The sequence below is a fragment of the Pundamilia nyererei genome, unplaced genomic scaffold, assembly GCF_000239375.1.
Source record: "Pundamilia nyererei isolate P.nyererei 1_Seehausen unplaced genomic scaffold, PunNye1.0 scaffold00127, whole genome shotgun sequence".
NCBI lineage: Eukaryota > Metazoa > Chordata > Actinopteri > Cichliformes > Cichlidae > Pundamilia > Pundamilia nyererei.
The window spans coordinates 159,771-179,120 of record NW_005187528.1 but is presented as its reverse complement, the minus strand read 5'-3'; the positions used below and the strand labels follow the sequence as shown (position 1 = coordinate 179,120).

The following is a 19,350-nucleotide window of genomic DNA, read 5'->3' as shown; positions in this document are numbered from 1 at the left end:
GATTAGAATGTGTGGGTAGAGCTTAGCAGGACTGGTGTTTCATTTCTTATTTCACACTTTTCTCTTGAGTCTTCTCTCCCTTTTGTTGGGAAGAGCTTGTGTTGACTGCTTTTCTCAAAATGTCAACTTCTGCGATCATATCTGTAGGAAAAACATGCACTTGTAAGTGAAAGAGAGCAACGGCATGCGGATGTGCCACTTTGATCACCACAAAGAGGCCATGAAAGCTGGGGAACGCTTAATATGTTGGCCACTGAGGAAGCAGAAATGCAAAAACTGCACAGTTGGTGAAAAACCACAGAAGTTTCTACAAAAGGTGAATCAGAATGTGGGCGTTGAGCAATTGCTCGCTGATATTCTACTGTTCTTTTCTTTATCACTTCTCAGAATCACTCTGATAGCACACACTCCTCTCTTTTGATCTGCAAGGTTTGAGCATATTTGAGAAAGCTCACGTGGCTTCGGGTATGACCACTTCACAATTATTGGGGGCTGTGCTTACTGAAAAGCAGAATCTGTAAAAGGGTTAAAGGAGGAGGCCTCTGGAATCTTGTTTTATTTATGCCAAAAATGCCTGGCCACAATTAACCAACCACGACCATTCTGAATGTCAATTTAGGTCATTTTCTACCCTCACAAAAGCCCTGGACTTGGAGCCCATAAAGGAGAAAAAAGCTGATGTAATGGGTTTAAGAAAATCTCCAAGGGGAGTCAAACCTCACCCACACAACCCCAACCAACCCCCCTGCCCCGCCACCACCTCAGTCTAAAATCCACTCTTCTGAAGTGGTCACCACCTTCGGTCAACATCAAAATATGATACGCAGGAACAGCGGCTCTGAAACTTTCAATGGTAGAGTTAGTTTGTAGACGGAGGAGAAGCATTTATGAGGATTTTATTTTGCAAGCCCCCCCAAAAAACAGAGGAAATGTTTATGATTGACTGATTTGGTGTTTGGGATGGGGGAAGGGGAGCAGGAGATGAAGGCAGAGGGAAGAGGGTGAAATAGAAAGGAGGGGGGAAAGGAGGGGGGTAAAGAAAAGAAATCCCAGCCTTGGCACACACACTCATGCGCGCGCGCGCGCGCGCACACACACACACACACACACACAAACTGCAGTGTAGAGCACAAAAGAAACCTGTAACGCCTCCAGATTCCTTCTAGTCGAGTATCAAAGACATGCTTTGGTTAAGAACGAGACTAGTGCGCAAGATAGCACCGAGTGAGCCAGTGAACCCAGCACTGGCTCGGTTGGGTGCTGTGAGTTAATCTCTCAGATGGGATTTTTCTCCCTTCTTCTTCTCCACCCTCCTCCCTCTCTTTGGGGATATCGGTATTGCTGTGTAGCTCTGAATAGAGGGACTTGTCTAACCTGATCACTGGTCAGAAAAAGCACAGGGAGAGGTTCAAAAACCACACGCAGAGACGACTGCTGCTTTTAAGTTTGGACCAGTGGTTTATCCCACCTCTATTCTGCCTAGCATAGCTCTTGTCCCAGACCTCCTAATACTTGAAAGAATCTTTTGAAAGGGCGCTTTAAACTGAAACTTTAGATGAGAAGTATGGTGGGATTTAAAAAAACAAAACAGTCTTTTTTAAGTTAGCTTTGTGATGACTTTATCCTGTTATTTCTTCAGATGGATTCATAGAAAATAAGTGTGATGTCTCTAAGGTGTCTGCCAAACTAACAGCCCACACCTCATAATTCTCTTTACAATGAGAACATTAATGAATAATAGAAGACAGGAAAACACATTTCCAAAGCTGGACAGAAAATCTAGCTTCCACCATATTTGTGTTTCCGAATCACTGTTGGCTTCCTTTGAGGCAGTGTGGCTTAACAGTTAGGGCTCTGGCTTACTGATCAAAAGCTTGAGTTTCTGAGCAAGCCCCTAAACCCTGTCTGCTCTGAGGGCTGGGGGGGGATCGTATCATGGCTGACCCTGGGCACTGACCACAGCTTGCTAACAAACTAATAAACTATGCAGAAAAAGAATTTGACTGTGCCTGTAATTTATATATCACTAATCTTTATATTAGTATTCGGAGACGTCATTGATGTGATCCATGTCTGTGGTTACTAAAAGGCTATGATGCAGTGATGGCTACCCCTCATCAAAACATGAACGGCCCCACAGAAAAAGCTGCAGCTAGGCTTACAATACGATTTCTTTGATCAGATCTTGAGGCAAAAACATCCAGGAGCAACTTGTCAAGACTGCAGCGTCAGCTTTTCAGTTATGTAAAAATGATGACTTTCTTATGGAAGCCCGTTTCCGCCACTAAAAAAAAAAGTATCCATAACTCAAAATTTCAACTGATCTTTCTTGAAATTTCGAGTTATTTTCTCGAAATTTCGACTTATTAACTTGAAATTTCGAGAAAAGTAGCTTGAAATTTTGACTTTTCTCAAAATTTTGAGTTAATAGCTCAAAATTTCAAGTTAGCGCTGCCGGTCAGTAATCTACGTGAATGACATCATTTCCTTGTTACCCGGAAGCTGAAGCCCTCAGCTACAAACGCTACAGCTAAGCTAGCAGTATCACAGCCAGTCATGAATGCACAAATTGCTGGTTATTTTCAGCGTGACTTCACAAATGATGAAATCCTTGTGTTATTAGCTGAATCACATGGCGTTACTATCAGCAAATGTACTCTAGAAAGCGCCAATTAGTTGCAATCCGGTTTTGAGCGCGCATTCCACGTAGATTACTGATTGGCAGAGCTAACTCGAAATTTTTTCGAGTTAATAAGTCGAAATTTCGAGTTATGGATACTTTTTTTTTTTTTTTTTTTTTTTGTGGCGGAAACTGGCCTCCATACTTTCTAGTTCAGGGAAAGGGTTGCAATGACACTCGACATGACATAAACCCATGTGTCACAGGAGTCCTTGTGTTTTATATACAAATATAAAATAGCTTTCAGCTGGTGCACAGTCAAGGTCAGTGTGAATATTTAGCATCTGCATTTTGCATAAAAGGGAGAAAATGAGGATAAATTAAATGTAGTTGTTGCAAAAAGTGCGACTAAAGTATTTACCGAGCTGGAGACTCAAGCGCTTTTTACTTATCAGCAAATATTCCACTATGTTTACCATGCAAAGCTCTGGAGGCACATATTGTATACGCATTGTGTCCATGTGACCCGGGCTTTTCCTAGAAGCTACAACAACGAGAACATAATTGGCAGTTTGGAAAGCATCCAAATAGCTTCCTTTGCCCTTGCTCTTTCCATCAGGATCTTCCCTTAAGGAATGTATGTAGAACGCCGCATGCTGATAACAGCCCTCCCTCCACCTAAGAACCCTTCATTCTGTTTCCCATTATTCATTAAAATGGCTCTGTCTTTGTTTATTTATTGTCGTTTCCTGTGGAATATCATTAGCTAGTTGGAGAGCGTGAGCTTCTGGGTTGCGCTTTCCTTCTCTCCCTCTGGTTTGTCATGAAAGGTGATTGTGCAGCCAATCACAGAAACTAGAGAACAATCAAAAGACAGAGAGGGTTCAGGAAAAAGCCAAGCAAGCCAAGAAAAAAGCAGACTTGGGGAAGTCGTCAGAGGCTGTTCATCAGTTTTCACAAATCTCTTCCGATGCATATTCCTCCCTGTTTTGTTTAAGTGTCTCTACATTTCAAACAGAATCACAAGGCTAATCGCAGGCGACGCATAACACATTCCACATGTGGTTTAATGGTGTCCCCGCTCTTCATCTTCTTTGCTCTAAGTGCTGCGTGACCTTAGCCATATGACCCGGAAGTGATGTAGCTGAGCATTTCCTCTGGTGTATTTGGAACCCCAGTAAGTGTTTCCTAAAGAAAACAAGTTGGAGGCAGCTGAAATCTGAAACCACGCTAATGCTGGCTGTCTCCCCACCTTGGTTCTCTCTCCCAAAACCCTGTGGCCACAGGGGGAAGCAGAGGTAAGGTGGAAGGGAGGGGGGGTGAGTAGCTCTTACTGTATGAAACCCACTTTGTACACATTCATTTAAGTGTGTGAACATGCGCATGTACTGTAAGTCCAGTTCACATTCCTCCCAGCTCTGACTGGCAGGGAGCTGCAATCCTCTGCAAACACACTGTGTGGTGTGAGCCAATATTCAGGTTGGCCTCGTCTAGCCAAGCCCTGACAGACACCGGCATGCAAGGCCAAAACGGCTTGTTTGTGCAGTTGTCGTGCAGAAGGTCATTCGCTACATTAAGTGTGTGCGAGGACAAAATGAACCTGACCTTTGGAGAAAGCCTTGTATCCCTCCTTTGAGAGCAGCTGGATTATAATACTCATCTCACACTGTAACTGTCACACATACGCACGCACACCCCAACACTGTGGAGGCCGTTAATTCTCTCGCTGAATTAACGTTTGGCTCTCTGCTTTGATATGCCAAGGTTGCTATACAAATTTCACAAGTGACTTTGGTCATCTGAAGTGGTTCCATCGCCTAAACTGCATATCTGAAAGCATCTTTCTGATGCTGCATTGCTACAGACAAGCACGAGCTCCATAAGCTGTCTCTGCTTCTTCTTTCACGTACTGCATGTCCAAAATTTGGCAGTTTTCTGCAGTTTTATCTATTGATCAAAGTCTGATGTGACGATCATAAAGTTGAATTCACAGTCCCGAGCAAAGCTTTGTTTACTTGTTCGCCTGTATTCTCATTCTTTACATCATAGATGAAATACATATTACGAAAATGCTCGTACTTAAGTCTTTAAAAGAATGTTTGTGAGGTTTACTGTGTTTTCTGACTAATTAAATACAAAAGGGTTGATGAATGCTTAAACTTCGGGGTCTGGACGAAGTTGCTGCCGTGCTGGACATTTGAGGGCAGGGTGAAGGGAGGGGTAAAGGAGGGGAAGGGTAGCATGGGCCTATACGCTAATCCCATTCCAGCGGGCCAAGCGGCAGCAGCTTGCATCGCATTCCACAGCTCTGCAAGCTTTTTAGGGTGGGGGGAGTAACATTCCTCCATAGCCGGGGCCATCAAAGATGCCGCACAACATCAAAGGCTACTCATAGCCAAGGTGTTGATGACTGCAATCCTCCGCTCAGTCCACTTTTAGCAGCCTCAACCCCTTAGCCCTCCAACACATGCACACATATAGCAGGCAGGCTGCGCCAAGCATGCTCACCTTCCTTCCTCCCTAGGCTCGGTGGCCATTCTGCAGCATTATTAATCACTGCTCATTAAGTAGTGACATTGACTTTTGTTTTATGGAGAGAGTTGAAGGAGGATGAGCCGGGCTCGCTGCAGCAGGGGATACCACTAATATTTGGGGTGGTGCTGGTGGTAAACATAATAACAATCCATGAGCACTTAATGCTGGTAATGTGGAACACAATCAAAAACACTTAAGTGCTTATTGTTCCTTTTTTTTTTTTTTTAAATGTATTAAAAGCTTTTTTTAATGCAACCTTCCTCAGCATTCTCAGTTGCCTTTTAATAGGGTGTGAACTATTAAAAGGCAACTGATTTTTGTGGTCACATTTGCCACAAAAATCTGAAGGATGTGACTTTTGTCCTTACTCCTGAGTTCCATTTCTCAAAGTGTCTTTTATCCCCTGCAGTGTTCAAAGTGAGCAGTACCAGCTATTGTTAATGTAGAAATCGAGCCCACTAGTAATAAACGGCAAAAAAAATGACCAGCAACAATACAAAAACAACACAAGGAAGGGGGGCGGTGCTCTGAATTAAAATGATAAAAACCAGCTTAGCCTGTTCAGCTAGATGCTACATTGAGTTGCAAGCAAAAGCAATTGTTGGATTTAGTAGGTAAGCTGACGTTAGCCAGATGAATGGGATCATTTGGAGTGAAGCCCATCTGGTCAAGTGGGAACTTGATGGGGCGAAATTATGTTCTGCATCATTAATTCAGAAACCATTGTTTAGTTTTGAGGATCAAAATGGAGCCAGCTTTCTCCCGGATAGTTTTCCTAACTCAGCTGAATTGCAAGCTTTCTCTTATAGCAAAACACTGTCCTGATTAGATGCGTCATTGCAATTCCATTTTATTTATATAAAACAATTGATAGTAGTTGTCACCGTAAGGTGCTTTATATTATATGGTATGTTGGGTAAGACCCAGCAATATTAGAAAGAAACCTCAACAATAAGATGACCTCCTGTGAGCAAGCTGTTGGTGACAGTGGGAAAGGAAAAAATCCTTTTCAACCGGAAGAAAACTCCAGCAGAACCAGGATGAGGGAGGTGCAGTCATCTGTTCTGTCTTGATTGCAGTCTGTAATAAATAATATAAACGTAAAGCCAAGGTGTCTAACGGTTGCTAACTAATAATAGCTTTCTTTCGTAGCCATGAGTGATGCAGGATGGAGGTGGTTAGCCACGTAGCTATAACTTAAATACTTGGCATGTATTTAGTGCTGTGTTGTCGTGGCCATGATTGCTTTATTGTGGTACTGAGATCTAAGAGGCATCTACACAAGAAAACATTTTCTTGTAGCGCATCACCTTGTTGCTGACAGCTGATTGCTAGTGGACATTTCCGGTTTCTGGTTGCCTAGGTAACTATCTGATGTATTCAGCTTAATTTCTGAAATGCTGATCACGGTTCACTTTATTGTTGCAGGTGCCATCAATAGCTGATGTTTTGAGGGCAATGCATATAGTACATAGATTCTGTACGTTATTTAACAAGTAAATGAAAAGTCCAAATTGATTTCAGCTTCTCAAATGTGGCCAAATCAGATGCTTTTCTTTGTTTCACATGATGACTAAGAATTGTGTCACTTTGGGATTTTTCACCTTGATTTGATCGAATAATTATTTTGGTGACATCATCTACAACTTTGTGAACTTTGTCAGGACAGTTGTGGAAAAAAGATTATGTTGGAGTTTTGTACTACAGCTGTGCAGTTGCGCGCTGTATAGAATTAATGAGCCCCATTTCCCTTTGCTTGTTACACTGTTAGTCATGCTAATTAATTCACAGTGGCACCTTGATGCCGACAAATAATTTATGCATGTGTTCACCTACTTTCATAATTGTCCTCATAAGGACAGCAGCATCTTGCACATGGAGACAATATGTTTGCTCGCTGTTGTTCCTTTCTTTGATCACCATGATCTCAATTGTTTCCACTCCTCCCCCCAAAAAATGGTGCCATCCAACCCAGTGTTGACCCCTGAACTTTGTCAGCCTGTCCTTTGTTCATGTCACTCTAGGTTTTAAAGACTGAAGAGCTGAAAGTGACACCAGAGAGACTTTTGAGTGTGCGTACACACACACAGTCACACACACGCCATTGATGGTTTCGGGATGCACTCGCCGAGAGTTAATAGAGTCACAAGCTCGGCGTCCTGCTCAGTGTTAAAGCTGTCAACCCCAGTGCCTTGTGCTACATATCAGGACATTTACATGATATTGGGTGTCCTCTGCCAGTGTCCCCTGCTCACACTGAAACCATGACACTTGTTTGCTTTGCCCGTTGCTATGAAGATGGTGTAGAGGTGATTTTTCAGGGGAGGTTAAGAGGCGGACTTGGAGTAGAGGGGGGCAAACGGACAGTTGATGACGGCTCTGAGGCTCGCATCACAAAGCTGGCTCGCTTTGGGCATGGCCTTGACATTACAGCTTTCTTAAGTCTAAGTGATCAAAGTCCAACATGTAATTATTATTGTTGGATCCTTTTTCTGTCAACATTATTTTGTTTATTGCCCTGCCTTTGTTGGCTGGTTTATACCACCAAAATAAAAGATGGCTAGCTTGGCTAATTGTTCTTTTGGTCCCAGTGGAGAAGACAAAAGGGAGGAAGTCTTCATTATTTCAGAGGAGAAGCAGAAGGATCCCTTTACAGCGATAATGTTACAGGAGGAGGAGTGTCAGCCCCACCTGTATGGCCCTCCCAGATGCTCCACTGTAACTGGATCCCGCTCCCTCTCTCCTCAAGGCTACCAGCCCTCTTTGAAGTTATTTCTAGTGCTGGGAAAGAGGGGCAGAGAGGGATTGAGAGGGGCAAAGAGTGACTGTAAAAGGGGAGGTGTGTGTGTAGCGTTTTACTGGATGCATTTGAGTTTGTAAGTCTATTTGTGCATGCTATACATAGAAGGCTGCAATTCAAAACTCTTTCTCCTTTCTTGTGCTCACCCCCCTCAGTGTGATCTGACATTGAACTTGTGTAGCGGGATCAGAAGACTCGCTGACGTATACTTTTGTTTAGCCACAGTCTGATGTACTGTGGAGCAAATTAAGTTCAAAGTAAACCATAGCTACCACACACAAACTTTGATGGATGCATTGAGTGGGTAGGGGTCATTATTTTGCCCCAGAACACTTTGACACTTGGGACTGTATGAGCAAGGGATCGAACCACTGACCTTCCAATTAGCAGACAACCCACTCTACTTCTTCAGCTCCAGTCGCCCCAATTAATCAGCTAATTGGATTCTCAAGATCAGGGTTAACTTGCTCTAATTTTTCATGCGTAGCCAGATTTGTCCCAATCTAAGACTCGTGGTTAAAGTAACCTGTCTGCAGCTGAGGACGCTTAGTGTAAATCCTCCTGGTAAGGTCTCCGAGTGTCTGTTAAACACGCACGTTTCAACCCGCACTAGAAGCTTAACCTCATAAAGCCTGAACTGGAGCGACTTGCATGAGGAGGTAGACTGCTTGCTTCACTCGGGGGTTTTGGGTCATCTTTTGGATTAAGGCTCAGTGTCAGACTGATTGGCTTCCTCTGTGTGTCTAACGTGATGTCTGAGCTCCTCAGGGTTCATTCAATTTCTCTGAGTCAGTGGGGAATGCGTGATAATTAAATAGAGGTGATGTGAAGCAAAAAAGAAAATAAAGAGGCATCTCACGCAAACAGATGACAGCTTGACCTTTTGACATTTGAATCTCAGTCAGATGTTACTTCTATGTTTTCCTTGCAGGTACCTACTATAGGTCATACGAATGAAAACTGTGCCTCGCAAATGTCGTTGGTGTTCTCAGCTTGTTTGTTTTTTGTGTTTCTGTAAATGCTAACTTTTTAAGAGTGAATCGGCTTCCATGAGTATTTGCGTTTCCCATTTATTTGAGCCGCATTGGCTCACAGGAACTGCAGCTCATATACTTTCACTTTTAATACGTTTACTGGAAGTCTGACCTGCATTTACTGGGACAGAGAGTTCATTTGCGGCCTTATGATTAAGAGCTGGTGTGCTTGTGTGTACACACACTTGCAGAAGACATCTGGGGGGGTAAAACACCAGCGTGTTTCTAATTGGTTGAAGTCTCCTTCCACGTCTGGCTTGCAGGGGCGTTTGGGGGTGAAGTTGACTGCATCCTGACCACACCACAGTTTGAAGTGGCTGGTGGTGGAGCTGGTGCTATGTTGACATTGTGGTGGTTTGTGTGATTTGGCCCGGCTTGTTAGCTGGATGTTACACAATTGAGCATCCATGTTATGTGCTGGTTTGCATGAAGACTTTTGAAGTTGTTACTGAAAAATTTAGACTTGCTAATTTGGTTTACTTGGTAAAATCTTCAGTGGTTATGACTGCTGTTTTCCTGGAAAGACCTGGAAGATTTGAATGGGTAGTTTTTAGAAAATCTGTGAGCTATAAATTAAAATTAGTTTAATTTAGTTGTAGAATCAGCCACCTTCATGCAGTAAGAGTGAGCTATAAATTCTACTATGAATACATGAGATTATTACTTTAATTGCTATATTCATGGTATTCCTTCATATTATGCAGTGTTGTCTTTGAAGGTAACAGTTTCTAATTGAAATACTCAATAAAAGGCTGTTAACCGTTATTGAGTAAAACCTTATGATATGATTCATGTTGTGTTTTTCACTGCTAGATACTGTGAATGTGTGCAGATGTACTGAGGCTCAAGGTTGTTTAACTGTGTGTGGAGCTTTGTGTGCGCTCTGCCTGTCTGGCTCTGGACATTCTGTTGCATTCCAGTCTGACTTGGCCATTTTCATGACTGTGTTTTGAGACTCTCAAAGACACCACAGTTCCCAGGGGAGAGTCTGTGAGCCGTGATTAGACATACCCACCTTGCCATCCCATCCCCACAACCATCAACACAAGAAACCGGTGTGTTATTCCAGGAAGTTGACAGTATTTTGGTAGTGATGGCGGTGAGGAGGATGAAGGACCTGGCTGAGTCAAAGGCTCGGGGGCTGTGCGTGAGATGCTTTTCCACTGGAGTGAATAAGTCACCCCTTGGTCACCCCGATATGTTTCACGCTACAAACAAACCCCTACGCCTGTTCTCAAACAGTGAGATACGTAAACACATGCACGGCACCGGGGAAGCAGGTGGGTGCGAGGACTGGCTTCCTGCCCAGGTTTTTCTTCCTCTGGATTTTGTGTGCTTGTGAAATTGGTGCCAGCTCCTCTTCCAAAACTTATAGGTGGAATCGGTAAACGAGAGATCTGCATGGTTAATCATTTAGCCAGCTTCAAGAACTTCAAATACAAACTGTTGTGCACTTCCACTTTGTTGTAACCGAGGCTTATTGTCTGCGGCCTGTAGCTCATTAAAGGAAGTGTTGGAATTCAGATTGAGTAAAATATTGGTGTCAAGAACAGACAGTACATGCAAGTCTATAAACATGTATAGATGTAGGGATCATCCCCTCCTACTTGCTTTTGATGTTTTTTGGCTCCTGCCGTGCTGTAGTATGGATGGCTTGTTGTAATGCACCATTTTCAAGCAAGTGCATCACTTTAAATAAACATGCAATTCAGCAGCTTCTTTTGGAATTTTAGATTCTGGTACCCTGTGAGCATCAGCTCCCCTCCAGTTCACAAGGCTTTCCTTGCTGGTGGTGCTAAAAGCACGATTGGAGAGTAATCTTTTTGAAGTTTGTGCTTTGTCGCAAAAAATAAAAAGCCTTTTATTTTTCTGTGTCAAAAATAGATTGGAAAGAGTTATAAACAGGATTTTTTTATTTTTTTTTAAGTTGAGTTAAAGTGCTGATTATGACCTTTTTATGTTGAGCATTCCTATTTTTCATCTTGTTAGGATACCAGAGGGAATGGAATTTGTAAAAAGCACATTAATACACAGCACAGGGGAAAAAAATGTAACTACCACTTTCACAGAAGCACAATATAGTGTGGCGAGGGCAAGGTAGGGCGACTGTCTTGGACGTGTAAGAGGGAAAAGGGGTAATGGGGGGCTGTAACTGGGGCCACCAATAATTTAGAAGGAGAGAGGGAAAAGGGGTGTGGCAAAGGGGAGGGGAGGGAAGCGGGATGGGGAAGCAGCAGAAGTGGTTGTTGTACGATCAAAGGCTGAGCGAATTGTGTCACAGACAGAGTGGGAAGAATGGCATTGAGTGGTGTGACTTGCATTTTGATTTCCTTTGAGAGCTTGGGGGGTGCGAGTGGTGATGGTGGGAGTTTTAAGGAGCACGGCTCTGTTTTGATCCCATTACCAACAGTTATCAGGTCACTTGTTTGACCATTAAGGATCTCTGAGTGAAAGATGATTGTGTGATGTTCTTATGAGTCATAATGTGTGAAAGTGTTTGAAAATATTTAGATTAAAGTATGAAATGTATTCATCCAGTGTTGCTATAACAACCAGAGTGAACTGGTGCACTGCTACAACAAAGTTTGCGTCAATTTCCATTTTATACCAGTGCTGAATATTAACAATGTCTGCAGGTGGTTCTCCAGACGGAGGTGTAAGATTGGTCGGTGCCGGGCTGTGACTAGCTTGAGTGACAAGCCAAGTTCAAATCCCCGCCAGGACTTTATTGCGAGTGTGGCTTGTGTAACAAGATATTCATGTGAAAGGCTGCCTCCCCAAGGGGCAGGACAGATGGGGTAGAACAAGAGACGCCCCCTTGTGGTACTTAGGGAGTGCCTTATGCCTTTCCTCCAAACCTGGGGTACGAAGCAACGGAGCAAAGTGGAGCACTTCGGTGCTTCCAGCAGGCTGAGCTGGTTTGATTTTTGGGGCCTTGCAGGGAAAGCTAGCAGTTGGAACACAAGAGAGAACAGTCTCTGTCTTATTGTGTGTTCGTTGAACTGCGCGTGTGCGTGAACGCACGTTTGCATATGTGCTCGTTAATCTTTTGTCTGCTCGGCCAGTAGCTGTGACCCACTTCGCAAGATCACCTCTCATCTCTCATCCAAGTCCGAGCTCCTTTTCCTTTTGCTCCCCATCCCCACATCCATCAACGCATATACGTCAACATCTGAGAAAAGAAAAAAAAAAGTCTCTGTGGTGGAGATAATGGTGCAATGGCCAGCCTCTAAAATAACAACATGGTGCACAACAACAACACTGTCCCATTTGGAGTCCAAGTGCCCCCGCACAATGGCCTAGTGTTTAGGGACCAGGGGCGCAGGCGGGGCTCCCCACCACCATCCAAGCTGTTAGACAAGCCAGAGAGGGAGGTCATAATCACAGTGCAAGCAGGGCTACGCTTCCCGGTCCTCATGTAGATCCACCACAACACTATCTCTGAGTCTTTCCCATCTGCACGCTTGCACCTTATCTAACATAACATCTAAAATGTTACCTTAGTTGACTGCAGTGTGCGGTATGCACAGAGCAGATGAGATGGTATGATTTGTACAGTGATGACATGTGGAGGGGGGCAGGTCGGGAGATGCTGGTTGAATGGAAAACTTACCAAGTTACGCACTTTAATCTTTGTCTTTCCCTTCAATTTTGCCGTCCTCCAAAAGTTGAGAGGGAAAATATGCTTTAAAATTATCATACCAAATGTGTATGTAATGTATACCTGCTCCGCCTGCCTGCTCCTGTCAGCCTAAGGCGAACGGTCAACCCGAGCAAGCTTTGCTCTACAACGAGAGAAAGGGCAGCTTTGAAAATCTGTTTTATGTGAAATCAGAAAGACAAGGTGACTGCATCCTGTGGATGTGTAAAAAGGTGTTTTGAGTCAGGAAAGCCTCGCTTGGTGATGACTTTTTATGTGTTTGCGCGCTGTTGCAAGAATGATCCACTTGTTTCAAAGGGTTGTGATTGAATGTTGGAGCTTAAGCTTTCATGTTTGAGCACACGTACTTTTGTCTGTGTGTGGGAGGTCTGAGGAGGAGGAGGAGGATTCAAGGATGAGGATTTTTTTTTTTTCCTGTAAAGGTGTAATTCAGGCTATAAGAGAGAAAACGTGGAAAAGTAAGTGTATGTAGTATGAAAGGAGACTTATACTTACTTTCTGTCAGACATGTTAACAATGGTAGACGCTTATGTTAAAAATGGCCAAAGTTTCAAATGAGTTCAGCGGATATACAAGTAATTATTAGAAGCCTAAATCAGGCTTCAGATTGCTCTAAAGTCCCAAAAAACTATATCATGATATGCTAATTTCATGGTGTAAACATGTCGCCCCGTTAGGCAGTGGATTATGCTCACATGGGTCATGTAGAATGAGGTTAATAAAGTTGTGAAGTTGAAGTTTTGTAGTTTTGTAATTTGTCATATCGTAAAATTTATCGTTGTCGTGAGAAAATTTCATGATATTCTGTTTGGGCCATATCAACCATCCCTAAAGTTTAATAATCAAAAGTTACTTTAGTACAATCTAGGAATGCAAATAAAGAGCATAAATTGAGCATATTAGGTTTTTCTAAATGTAATTCTAACCTTGATACCTCAAAAAGCAAATGATTTCTGCTGTCTGCTTTCGTGCTATTAAAGCCGATGCCTCTTATTCAGATTTCCTCCCTAAAGGCAGAAAGAGAAGATGCTACCTTGTGGAGCTCTAGCATGATGCACGTTGTCCACATTCCTTTCCTGTGACTCGAACTTAGTCCACTTGATTTGCATTTGACCCCATTACTATTAGCTAAGTCCTCCCCCAAAACCCCTTCAGGTCAGGGGCTTGACCTCTCAGGGTTGTGGAACTGCAGTGACTGGGCACTTTCTGAATTTCTCTTCAATTGGCCTGCTGCACAACCAACCTGCTCCCTCTGCGATGAAGTGGGGTTCAAAGGTCAGGGTTCACCAGTGGAAGAAGGGTATCTTGGGTCATCAGCAGTAGCCCCCGGCCCAGAGTAGCCTAAGGCTCGGAGCCACAGATTGGGGTGCCGTGGTCACTGGGTTAATATGAAAGCGGCCTGCAGGTCATTTGGCCCAGTTCTAATGCTAATACGCGAGCTTGTCTTTGCTGTGTTGCCAAGGTGGGGAATTGATCCAGGATTTTGGTGACTCCACTTGGTTACAGTTTTTAATCCGATTTTTTTTCTTTCTCTTTTTTCTTTTTCCTGATAATTACAGCCTGACAGTCATGGCTGTCCTCTGGCCATTCCTTTTTTGGTTTCTTGATGCTTTGTGCTGGAGAGCTTTTATATTTTTGTGGGTATGTGAAGAAAAAGAAGGACACTTAATAACACATAAAATGTAATAAAAATATAATAACCTGTAATTACACGCTTAGAATGAATTTGTTTTGTTTTTTGTTTTGTTTTTTATCATCTTTTAATTTTCCTCATGACGTACACATCTTTTGGGAGTGCATTCTAGCACATCCACAAGATTGGTGATTGGATTAGCTTTTAGCCATCTCCTGATGTCAAACTGTAGAACAGAATTTGTTTTTTTGTTTTGTTCTTATTCTTTGAAAATATTCCACTTTGCATTTTTCCAACCTTCTTCATCAATCAGTGATTTATGCCCTCCTTTATATGTAAACAATGTGTATGTGCTTGCTCTGCAAAGCAAAGAACTGGTGCATATTAGTGACCTTGTGTATGCGTTGACACCTGAAGTTACCTGATAGACAATGTTTGATGCTGCTCGAAGAAAATGTCAACATTCACTTTCCAATTTAAGAAGAGAAGATGCAATGTAACCAGTCACTGTGCATGTATGCACAAGCACAATAGAAATGGCAGCAGCATTAATCATTTCCAGCAGTAACAATGGTAGTAGACTTAATGCACCTTTCCCTAAGTAGAAATTCAGTAAAAATGTGCCTGATCAGCAGATCCATGAAAGCACATAAATCCTGATTTTGCTTATGTTGCTGCTGTTCTTTAAAAGGTCTTCTGTATGTTTAGATTCTGGATAAGTTAAGCACACAGAGAATAGCTCAGGTGCCTAATGCTTTTAAATTTCATCATAGGTTAAAAGAACATTATATTCCCTATAAATATGAGGAATGCATCCAAGAGATGTTTGTGCAGCTTTAAGCTTGTAATTTACCTCTTTGTGAGTCAAATTCAGAACGTGGGGATGCCAAGACCCTGAAACTTGATACATCATGTATGTCGGATGCACATTTTATTTTTTAATCTTGAAGGTTGCACATTCTGACTTTTCTAATGTGATACTAGCTCCGTAGCATAGAGACAAATATTTATTTCTCCATCTTATTGTCTTTCCAGATGCATCCTTTGGGACTATGTAATAATAATGATGAAGAGGACCTATACGAGTATGGCTGGGTTGGTGTGGTGAAGCTGGAGCAGCCGGAGTTGGACCCCAGTTGTCTCACGGTGCTTGGAAAGGTAAAGAACTGCTTTTTTATGTTTTCAAGTTTCCGTTTTGCCACCGTGTTAGTTTCTGAATTTGCCTTTTGTTTCCCGTTAATGTACATCCAATGACTATCCTTTCAGAAAGTTAATATATTACAGCACCTTGCTCTTTACTGTGCTACTGCAGGTTTGTTGAACCATGCAATAAAATGAAAATCAGCATTTAACAATGCAGGTGAGTCACTTTGACACCGTAATTCACTGTAAATTAGAAGCTAGCAATACTCTTTGATATTCAGAGCCCAAAAAAACACCTTGGATTTTGCCATCTTGGGGCACAAATAGCTAATAATTTGATTACTATTTGCCTAAAATTACAATAGATTGTCACCTGTCAACATGCGAGTAAAGAAAAGTTATTTCCTTGCATTTGATGAAAATCCCTTTAAGGGTTTAGCTTTGATATAGTGCAGTCACTGAGACAATTCATGGGAGGATGGTTTAGTTTTATTTTGCTTCTTACTTCCCATTGTGGTCAGAACAAGAGTGTAGTGATCCCTCCCCAATCCCTATCCTCCCGCCCTCCCTTCCTCCAGTGCCCAGGCACCTCCAGTGGTATTTTATCGTGCTTTAATTAAGTGTTCCTCTTAATGGAATGTACCAACATTCCCCAGAGGATGAAATAAGGGAGTGTTGTCCATAGTCTCATTTATCCTGTACATTCCTGGTGACAGAAAGAGAGCAGCCATTCCTAATATCAGAAGCCCACGTGCCATATAAACATCCTAATGGTGCACTTTGTTTGATGATGGTTTCTAGCTGACATACACTGAGACCTGAAAACTAATGTTATGCTCAGAACTCATTAACTGGATTTCATCAGCTAAGTAGTCCTTATCGTGGCGACGTGCCCACGCTTGAGTTTCAGAAGCACAAGTGGAAGAAATGGCACGTGAATAATACATTTAAACAGATGGTAAAACAGATATGTTTTCAGTCTATCAGATTTTTAATGGTAGGTAGTAGGCTGTAGTACTAGAAGTACAAGCAAAAACCTGACAAGGTCACAAACATCAGTCATTTCCCCTCCTGGTTTTTGATTCTGACAGTTTTCTATAAACGTAAAGCTGAATGTGTGTTTGCCTTTTCTGTAAGCATACGAATCATGTCCGTAACATTAGATCAGCAATTTAATACAAGCAGGTGCATTTTCAGAAGAAAGAGAGCGAATCGGAACGAGGTTGATAGTTTTTGTTCAGTCGTTCCCGTCAGCTTGTTCCTTCATACCATGTTTAAAAGAAAAAATAAAAACACAGGAGAGACGGGATGAATGGAGGATACAGTATGCACCAGTGTCAGATTCAGATGCACAATGTTGTGGTTACGCGGGATGTGTCTTAGCCAACTGAGCCACGGGGACACCCCAAGTTAGAGAAACCCACACCTTCCGCTTAGTGGACCAGGTCAGAGCAGAGTCCTAATGAGCTGGCCATTTTTATATATTCTAGATCTGATCTTTTGCTAAGGGACACTGTAGCGGTGATGGCAAGAACTTTGGCCTGTGACCTTTGGGCTCTAGCCAGCCTCCCCAACTTCTAGGTCACTCTTGTTTCCTCTGTGTGTACTCAGCCAGGACTATAATTAGAGGAGGGAAAGCCCATTGTTGCATCTTGACAAACCCTCGCCTGGGGCCTGAACACAGCTGGGTGCTTTGCGTTGGCACAAACGCTTTTGCCAGGCCAGACAGTCCAGTGTTTACCCCCTACCAGTCTGCTCCCTCTGCCCGACCAGCCAGCCAGACCACCAGGCCGCTATGCGCCCAGCCCCATTCCGGATACGATGCCCACTCCTGCACCCTCACCCCGCCTGGCCTGGCCTCGTGCTCGGCGGCCCCCACCCTTCTCCCGCCCTACCAGACTGTCCCCTGACTGAACCCAAGTGTGCTTTACTGCCACTTTGCCACCAACAGTGTCAGGGTCTTGTCTGGTCAATTTAGATTCCATTCAATTACAAAAACCTAGCGTCTAAATATAAACTGTCTGGGAACACTGGGCCCCCAGCTGTGCTTCGGAGCTGATCAACACTCACTGATGGGCATTCCCTCCTCTGTTTAGGGTTGGCTGAATTTGAGGAAGGGCCTTGCATCGTCGGGTCCTTATGATCATTCCGACAGTTTTAAAAGCAACATTTGATGGAGAAAACATTTCTGAGACCTGATGAATCCAACAGTAGGGACAGACTGATGTTCTAGTGCTATGCTAAATGTTTAGCGCTGTAAAGTCTCGTTCTTGGTTTGGATTGTCTTTAGCTGGAGCTACACAGGACATTGCTCCTCTGTGCTTTTGTGATTTGTACTCGGTTATTCAGCTAAGTGGCACAGGGATGTCGGGTTGAGCTCATTATTGTAGAGAACTGCTCTGACAAATAAAATAATCGCAGTAGAGGAAGACACAGGAAAAGGGGTCGGTCATTCCAGCCTCTGAAGTCCATGTGCAAACTTCACTAAAGTGCTGGTGTGTCATATATATGTACACAGTTTTTTCCTGCACTTCCTGTCTGGTTCCTGTGAGAGCTCCAGGACTATAAAACCTCTGACCTCAGTGTGCCACAGAACTAGAGCCCCTCCCCATAACAGCAGGAGAACTGAGAGCAAATGGGCTCTCACTGTAGTGTTTGATGTGTTCTTTATCAGATTTGGCTAAAACGTGCATTTGTCTCGTTTATAATGTCCTATGTCCGAAGGCCTGCCCTGTTGCTTTCACAGCGCCATCTCCAGCTTATCAACCCTTAACTTTCTCTGGGGTGTTTGTAAATGTTGTAAATCATGCTTACAGCTCTGCACACATGTATCCTCTTTCATGTTGAACTATTTATTGCAGCCAGTTACATATTCTTGGTTGTCATTTCCTCCTCGCTGCTCGACTTTCTCAGAATTGACCTCCCTCCCGTCTTCGCTACGCTGTCTGTTCACACGCATTCACTGCAATTTTTGGCAGCTCCTCTGGAACATGAAATCATGCCACTGGCCTTCATTGGGGGCGCAGACCCGTCGGTGTCTTTGTTGCAGTGCCAGCAAGAGATCTCTTCTTCCAGTGCTGCAGTGCGAGTCCAGTGGGCACTGGACTCGCACTCGGGGCGTTAGCATGCCGGCTTTCCTCGTTTCATCCCGCCGAGTGTTCATGACATAAGTCCCCATCCCTGGAAGCCAGGAGAGGGAAGGCAGAAGAGTGTATGGGCAGAAAATTAAGGTAAAGAGTTCGGAGACTTGGTGTCTCAAATAGATGACCTGGGTAAATGTGTCTGTTTGGTAAGTGGGTGGTTGGGGTTTGCATTTAGCATGGTATATATATTTTCTTTTTATATATGCACATAAGTAGCAAAATGGAACCTGTCCTCCCACACGGCCCTGCTGCTTGTGAAAAGCAAGACTTTTGGCTGGCATAGCATGTAAATCTCCCTGGTATGTGCTTGTTGTGTGTGGCCTGGTGCTGGCCTTAACCAGCTTGTCTCTGAACCATGATCAGTTCCACCTTAAACGCCAGCCAAAAACAACAGTTCATCGCAGCGGAGCGCGACTGGCCATGAGATCGGCCGCTACAAAGCACTTAAAAATAACTAGAGCAACAAGAAAAGTTTCGAGACCTTTACTGACATATCCTCCCCGAAATAAAGCCAGCTACTTTAAAGTTTTTGCCAGAGGCATACCACCATAAAAAGTGTATCCTGTGTGGGCAGCTCTGTCTTTGACACACACACAAGCTTCATCTTAAAACAGCAGTTTCTCTGGAACAATGTGAGCGGGCAGAGGAGTGTGTCCTTTTCTACTGTGGTCCTGAAGTTGGCACTGTGGGACAGCAGGCCAGAGCAAACAGCTGCTGAGTCTTAGTGCTAAGTGGCTCTTGGACTCTAACTGTGTCTGGCATCTCAGCCAGAGCTGCAGAG

The 19,350-nt window shown here is 43.4% G+C and overlaps 1 protein-coding gene across 2 annotated transcripts in view; it reads left to right on the top strand.

The window, feature by feature from the left end:
* znrf3 (zinc and ring finger 3) overlaps positions 1-19,350 on the top strand; it is a 65,103-nt gene that overhangs the window by 19,592 nt on the left and 26,161 nt on the right. For both annotated transcript variants that reach the window (XM_005743049.1, XM_005743048.1), the window contains exon 2: positions 15,319-15,441. In XM_005743049.1, coding sequence (XP_005743106.1) covers positions 15,319-15,441 — 123 coding nt within the window. The remainder of the gene's footprint in view (positions 1-15,318; positions 15,442-19,350) is intronic.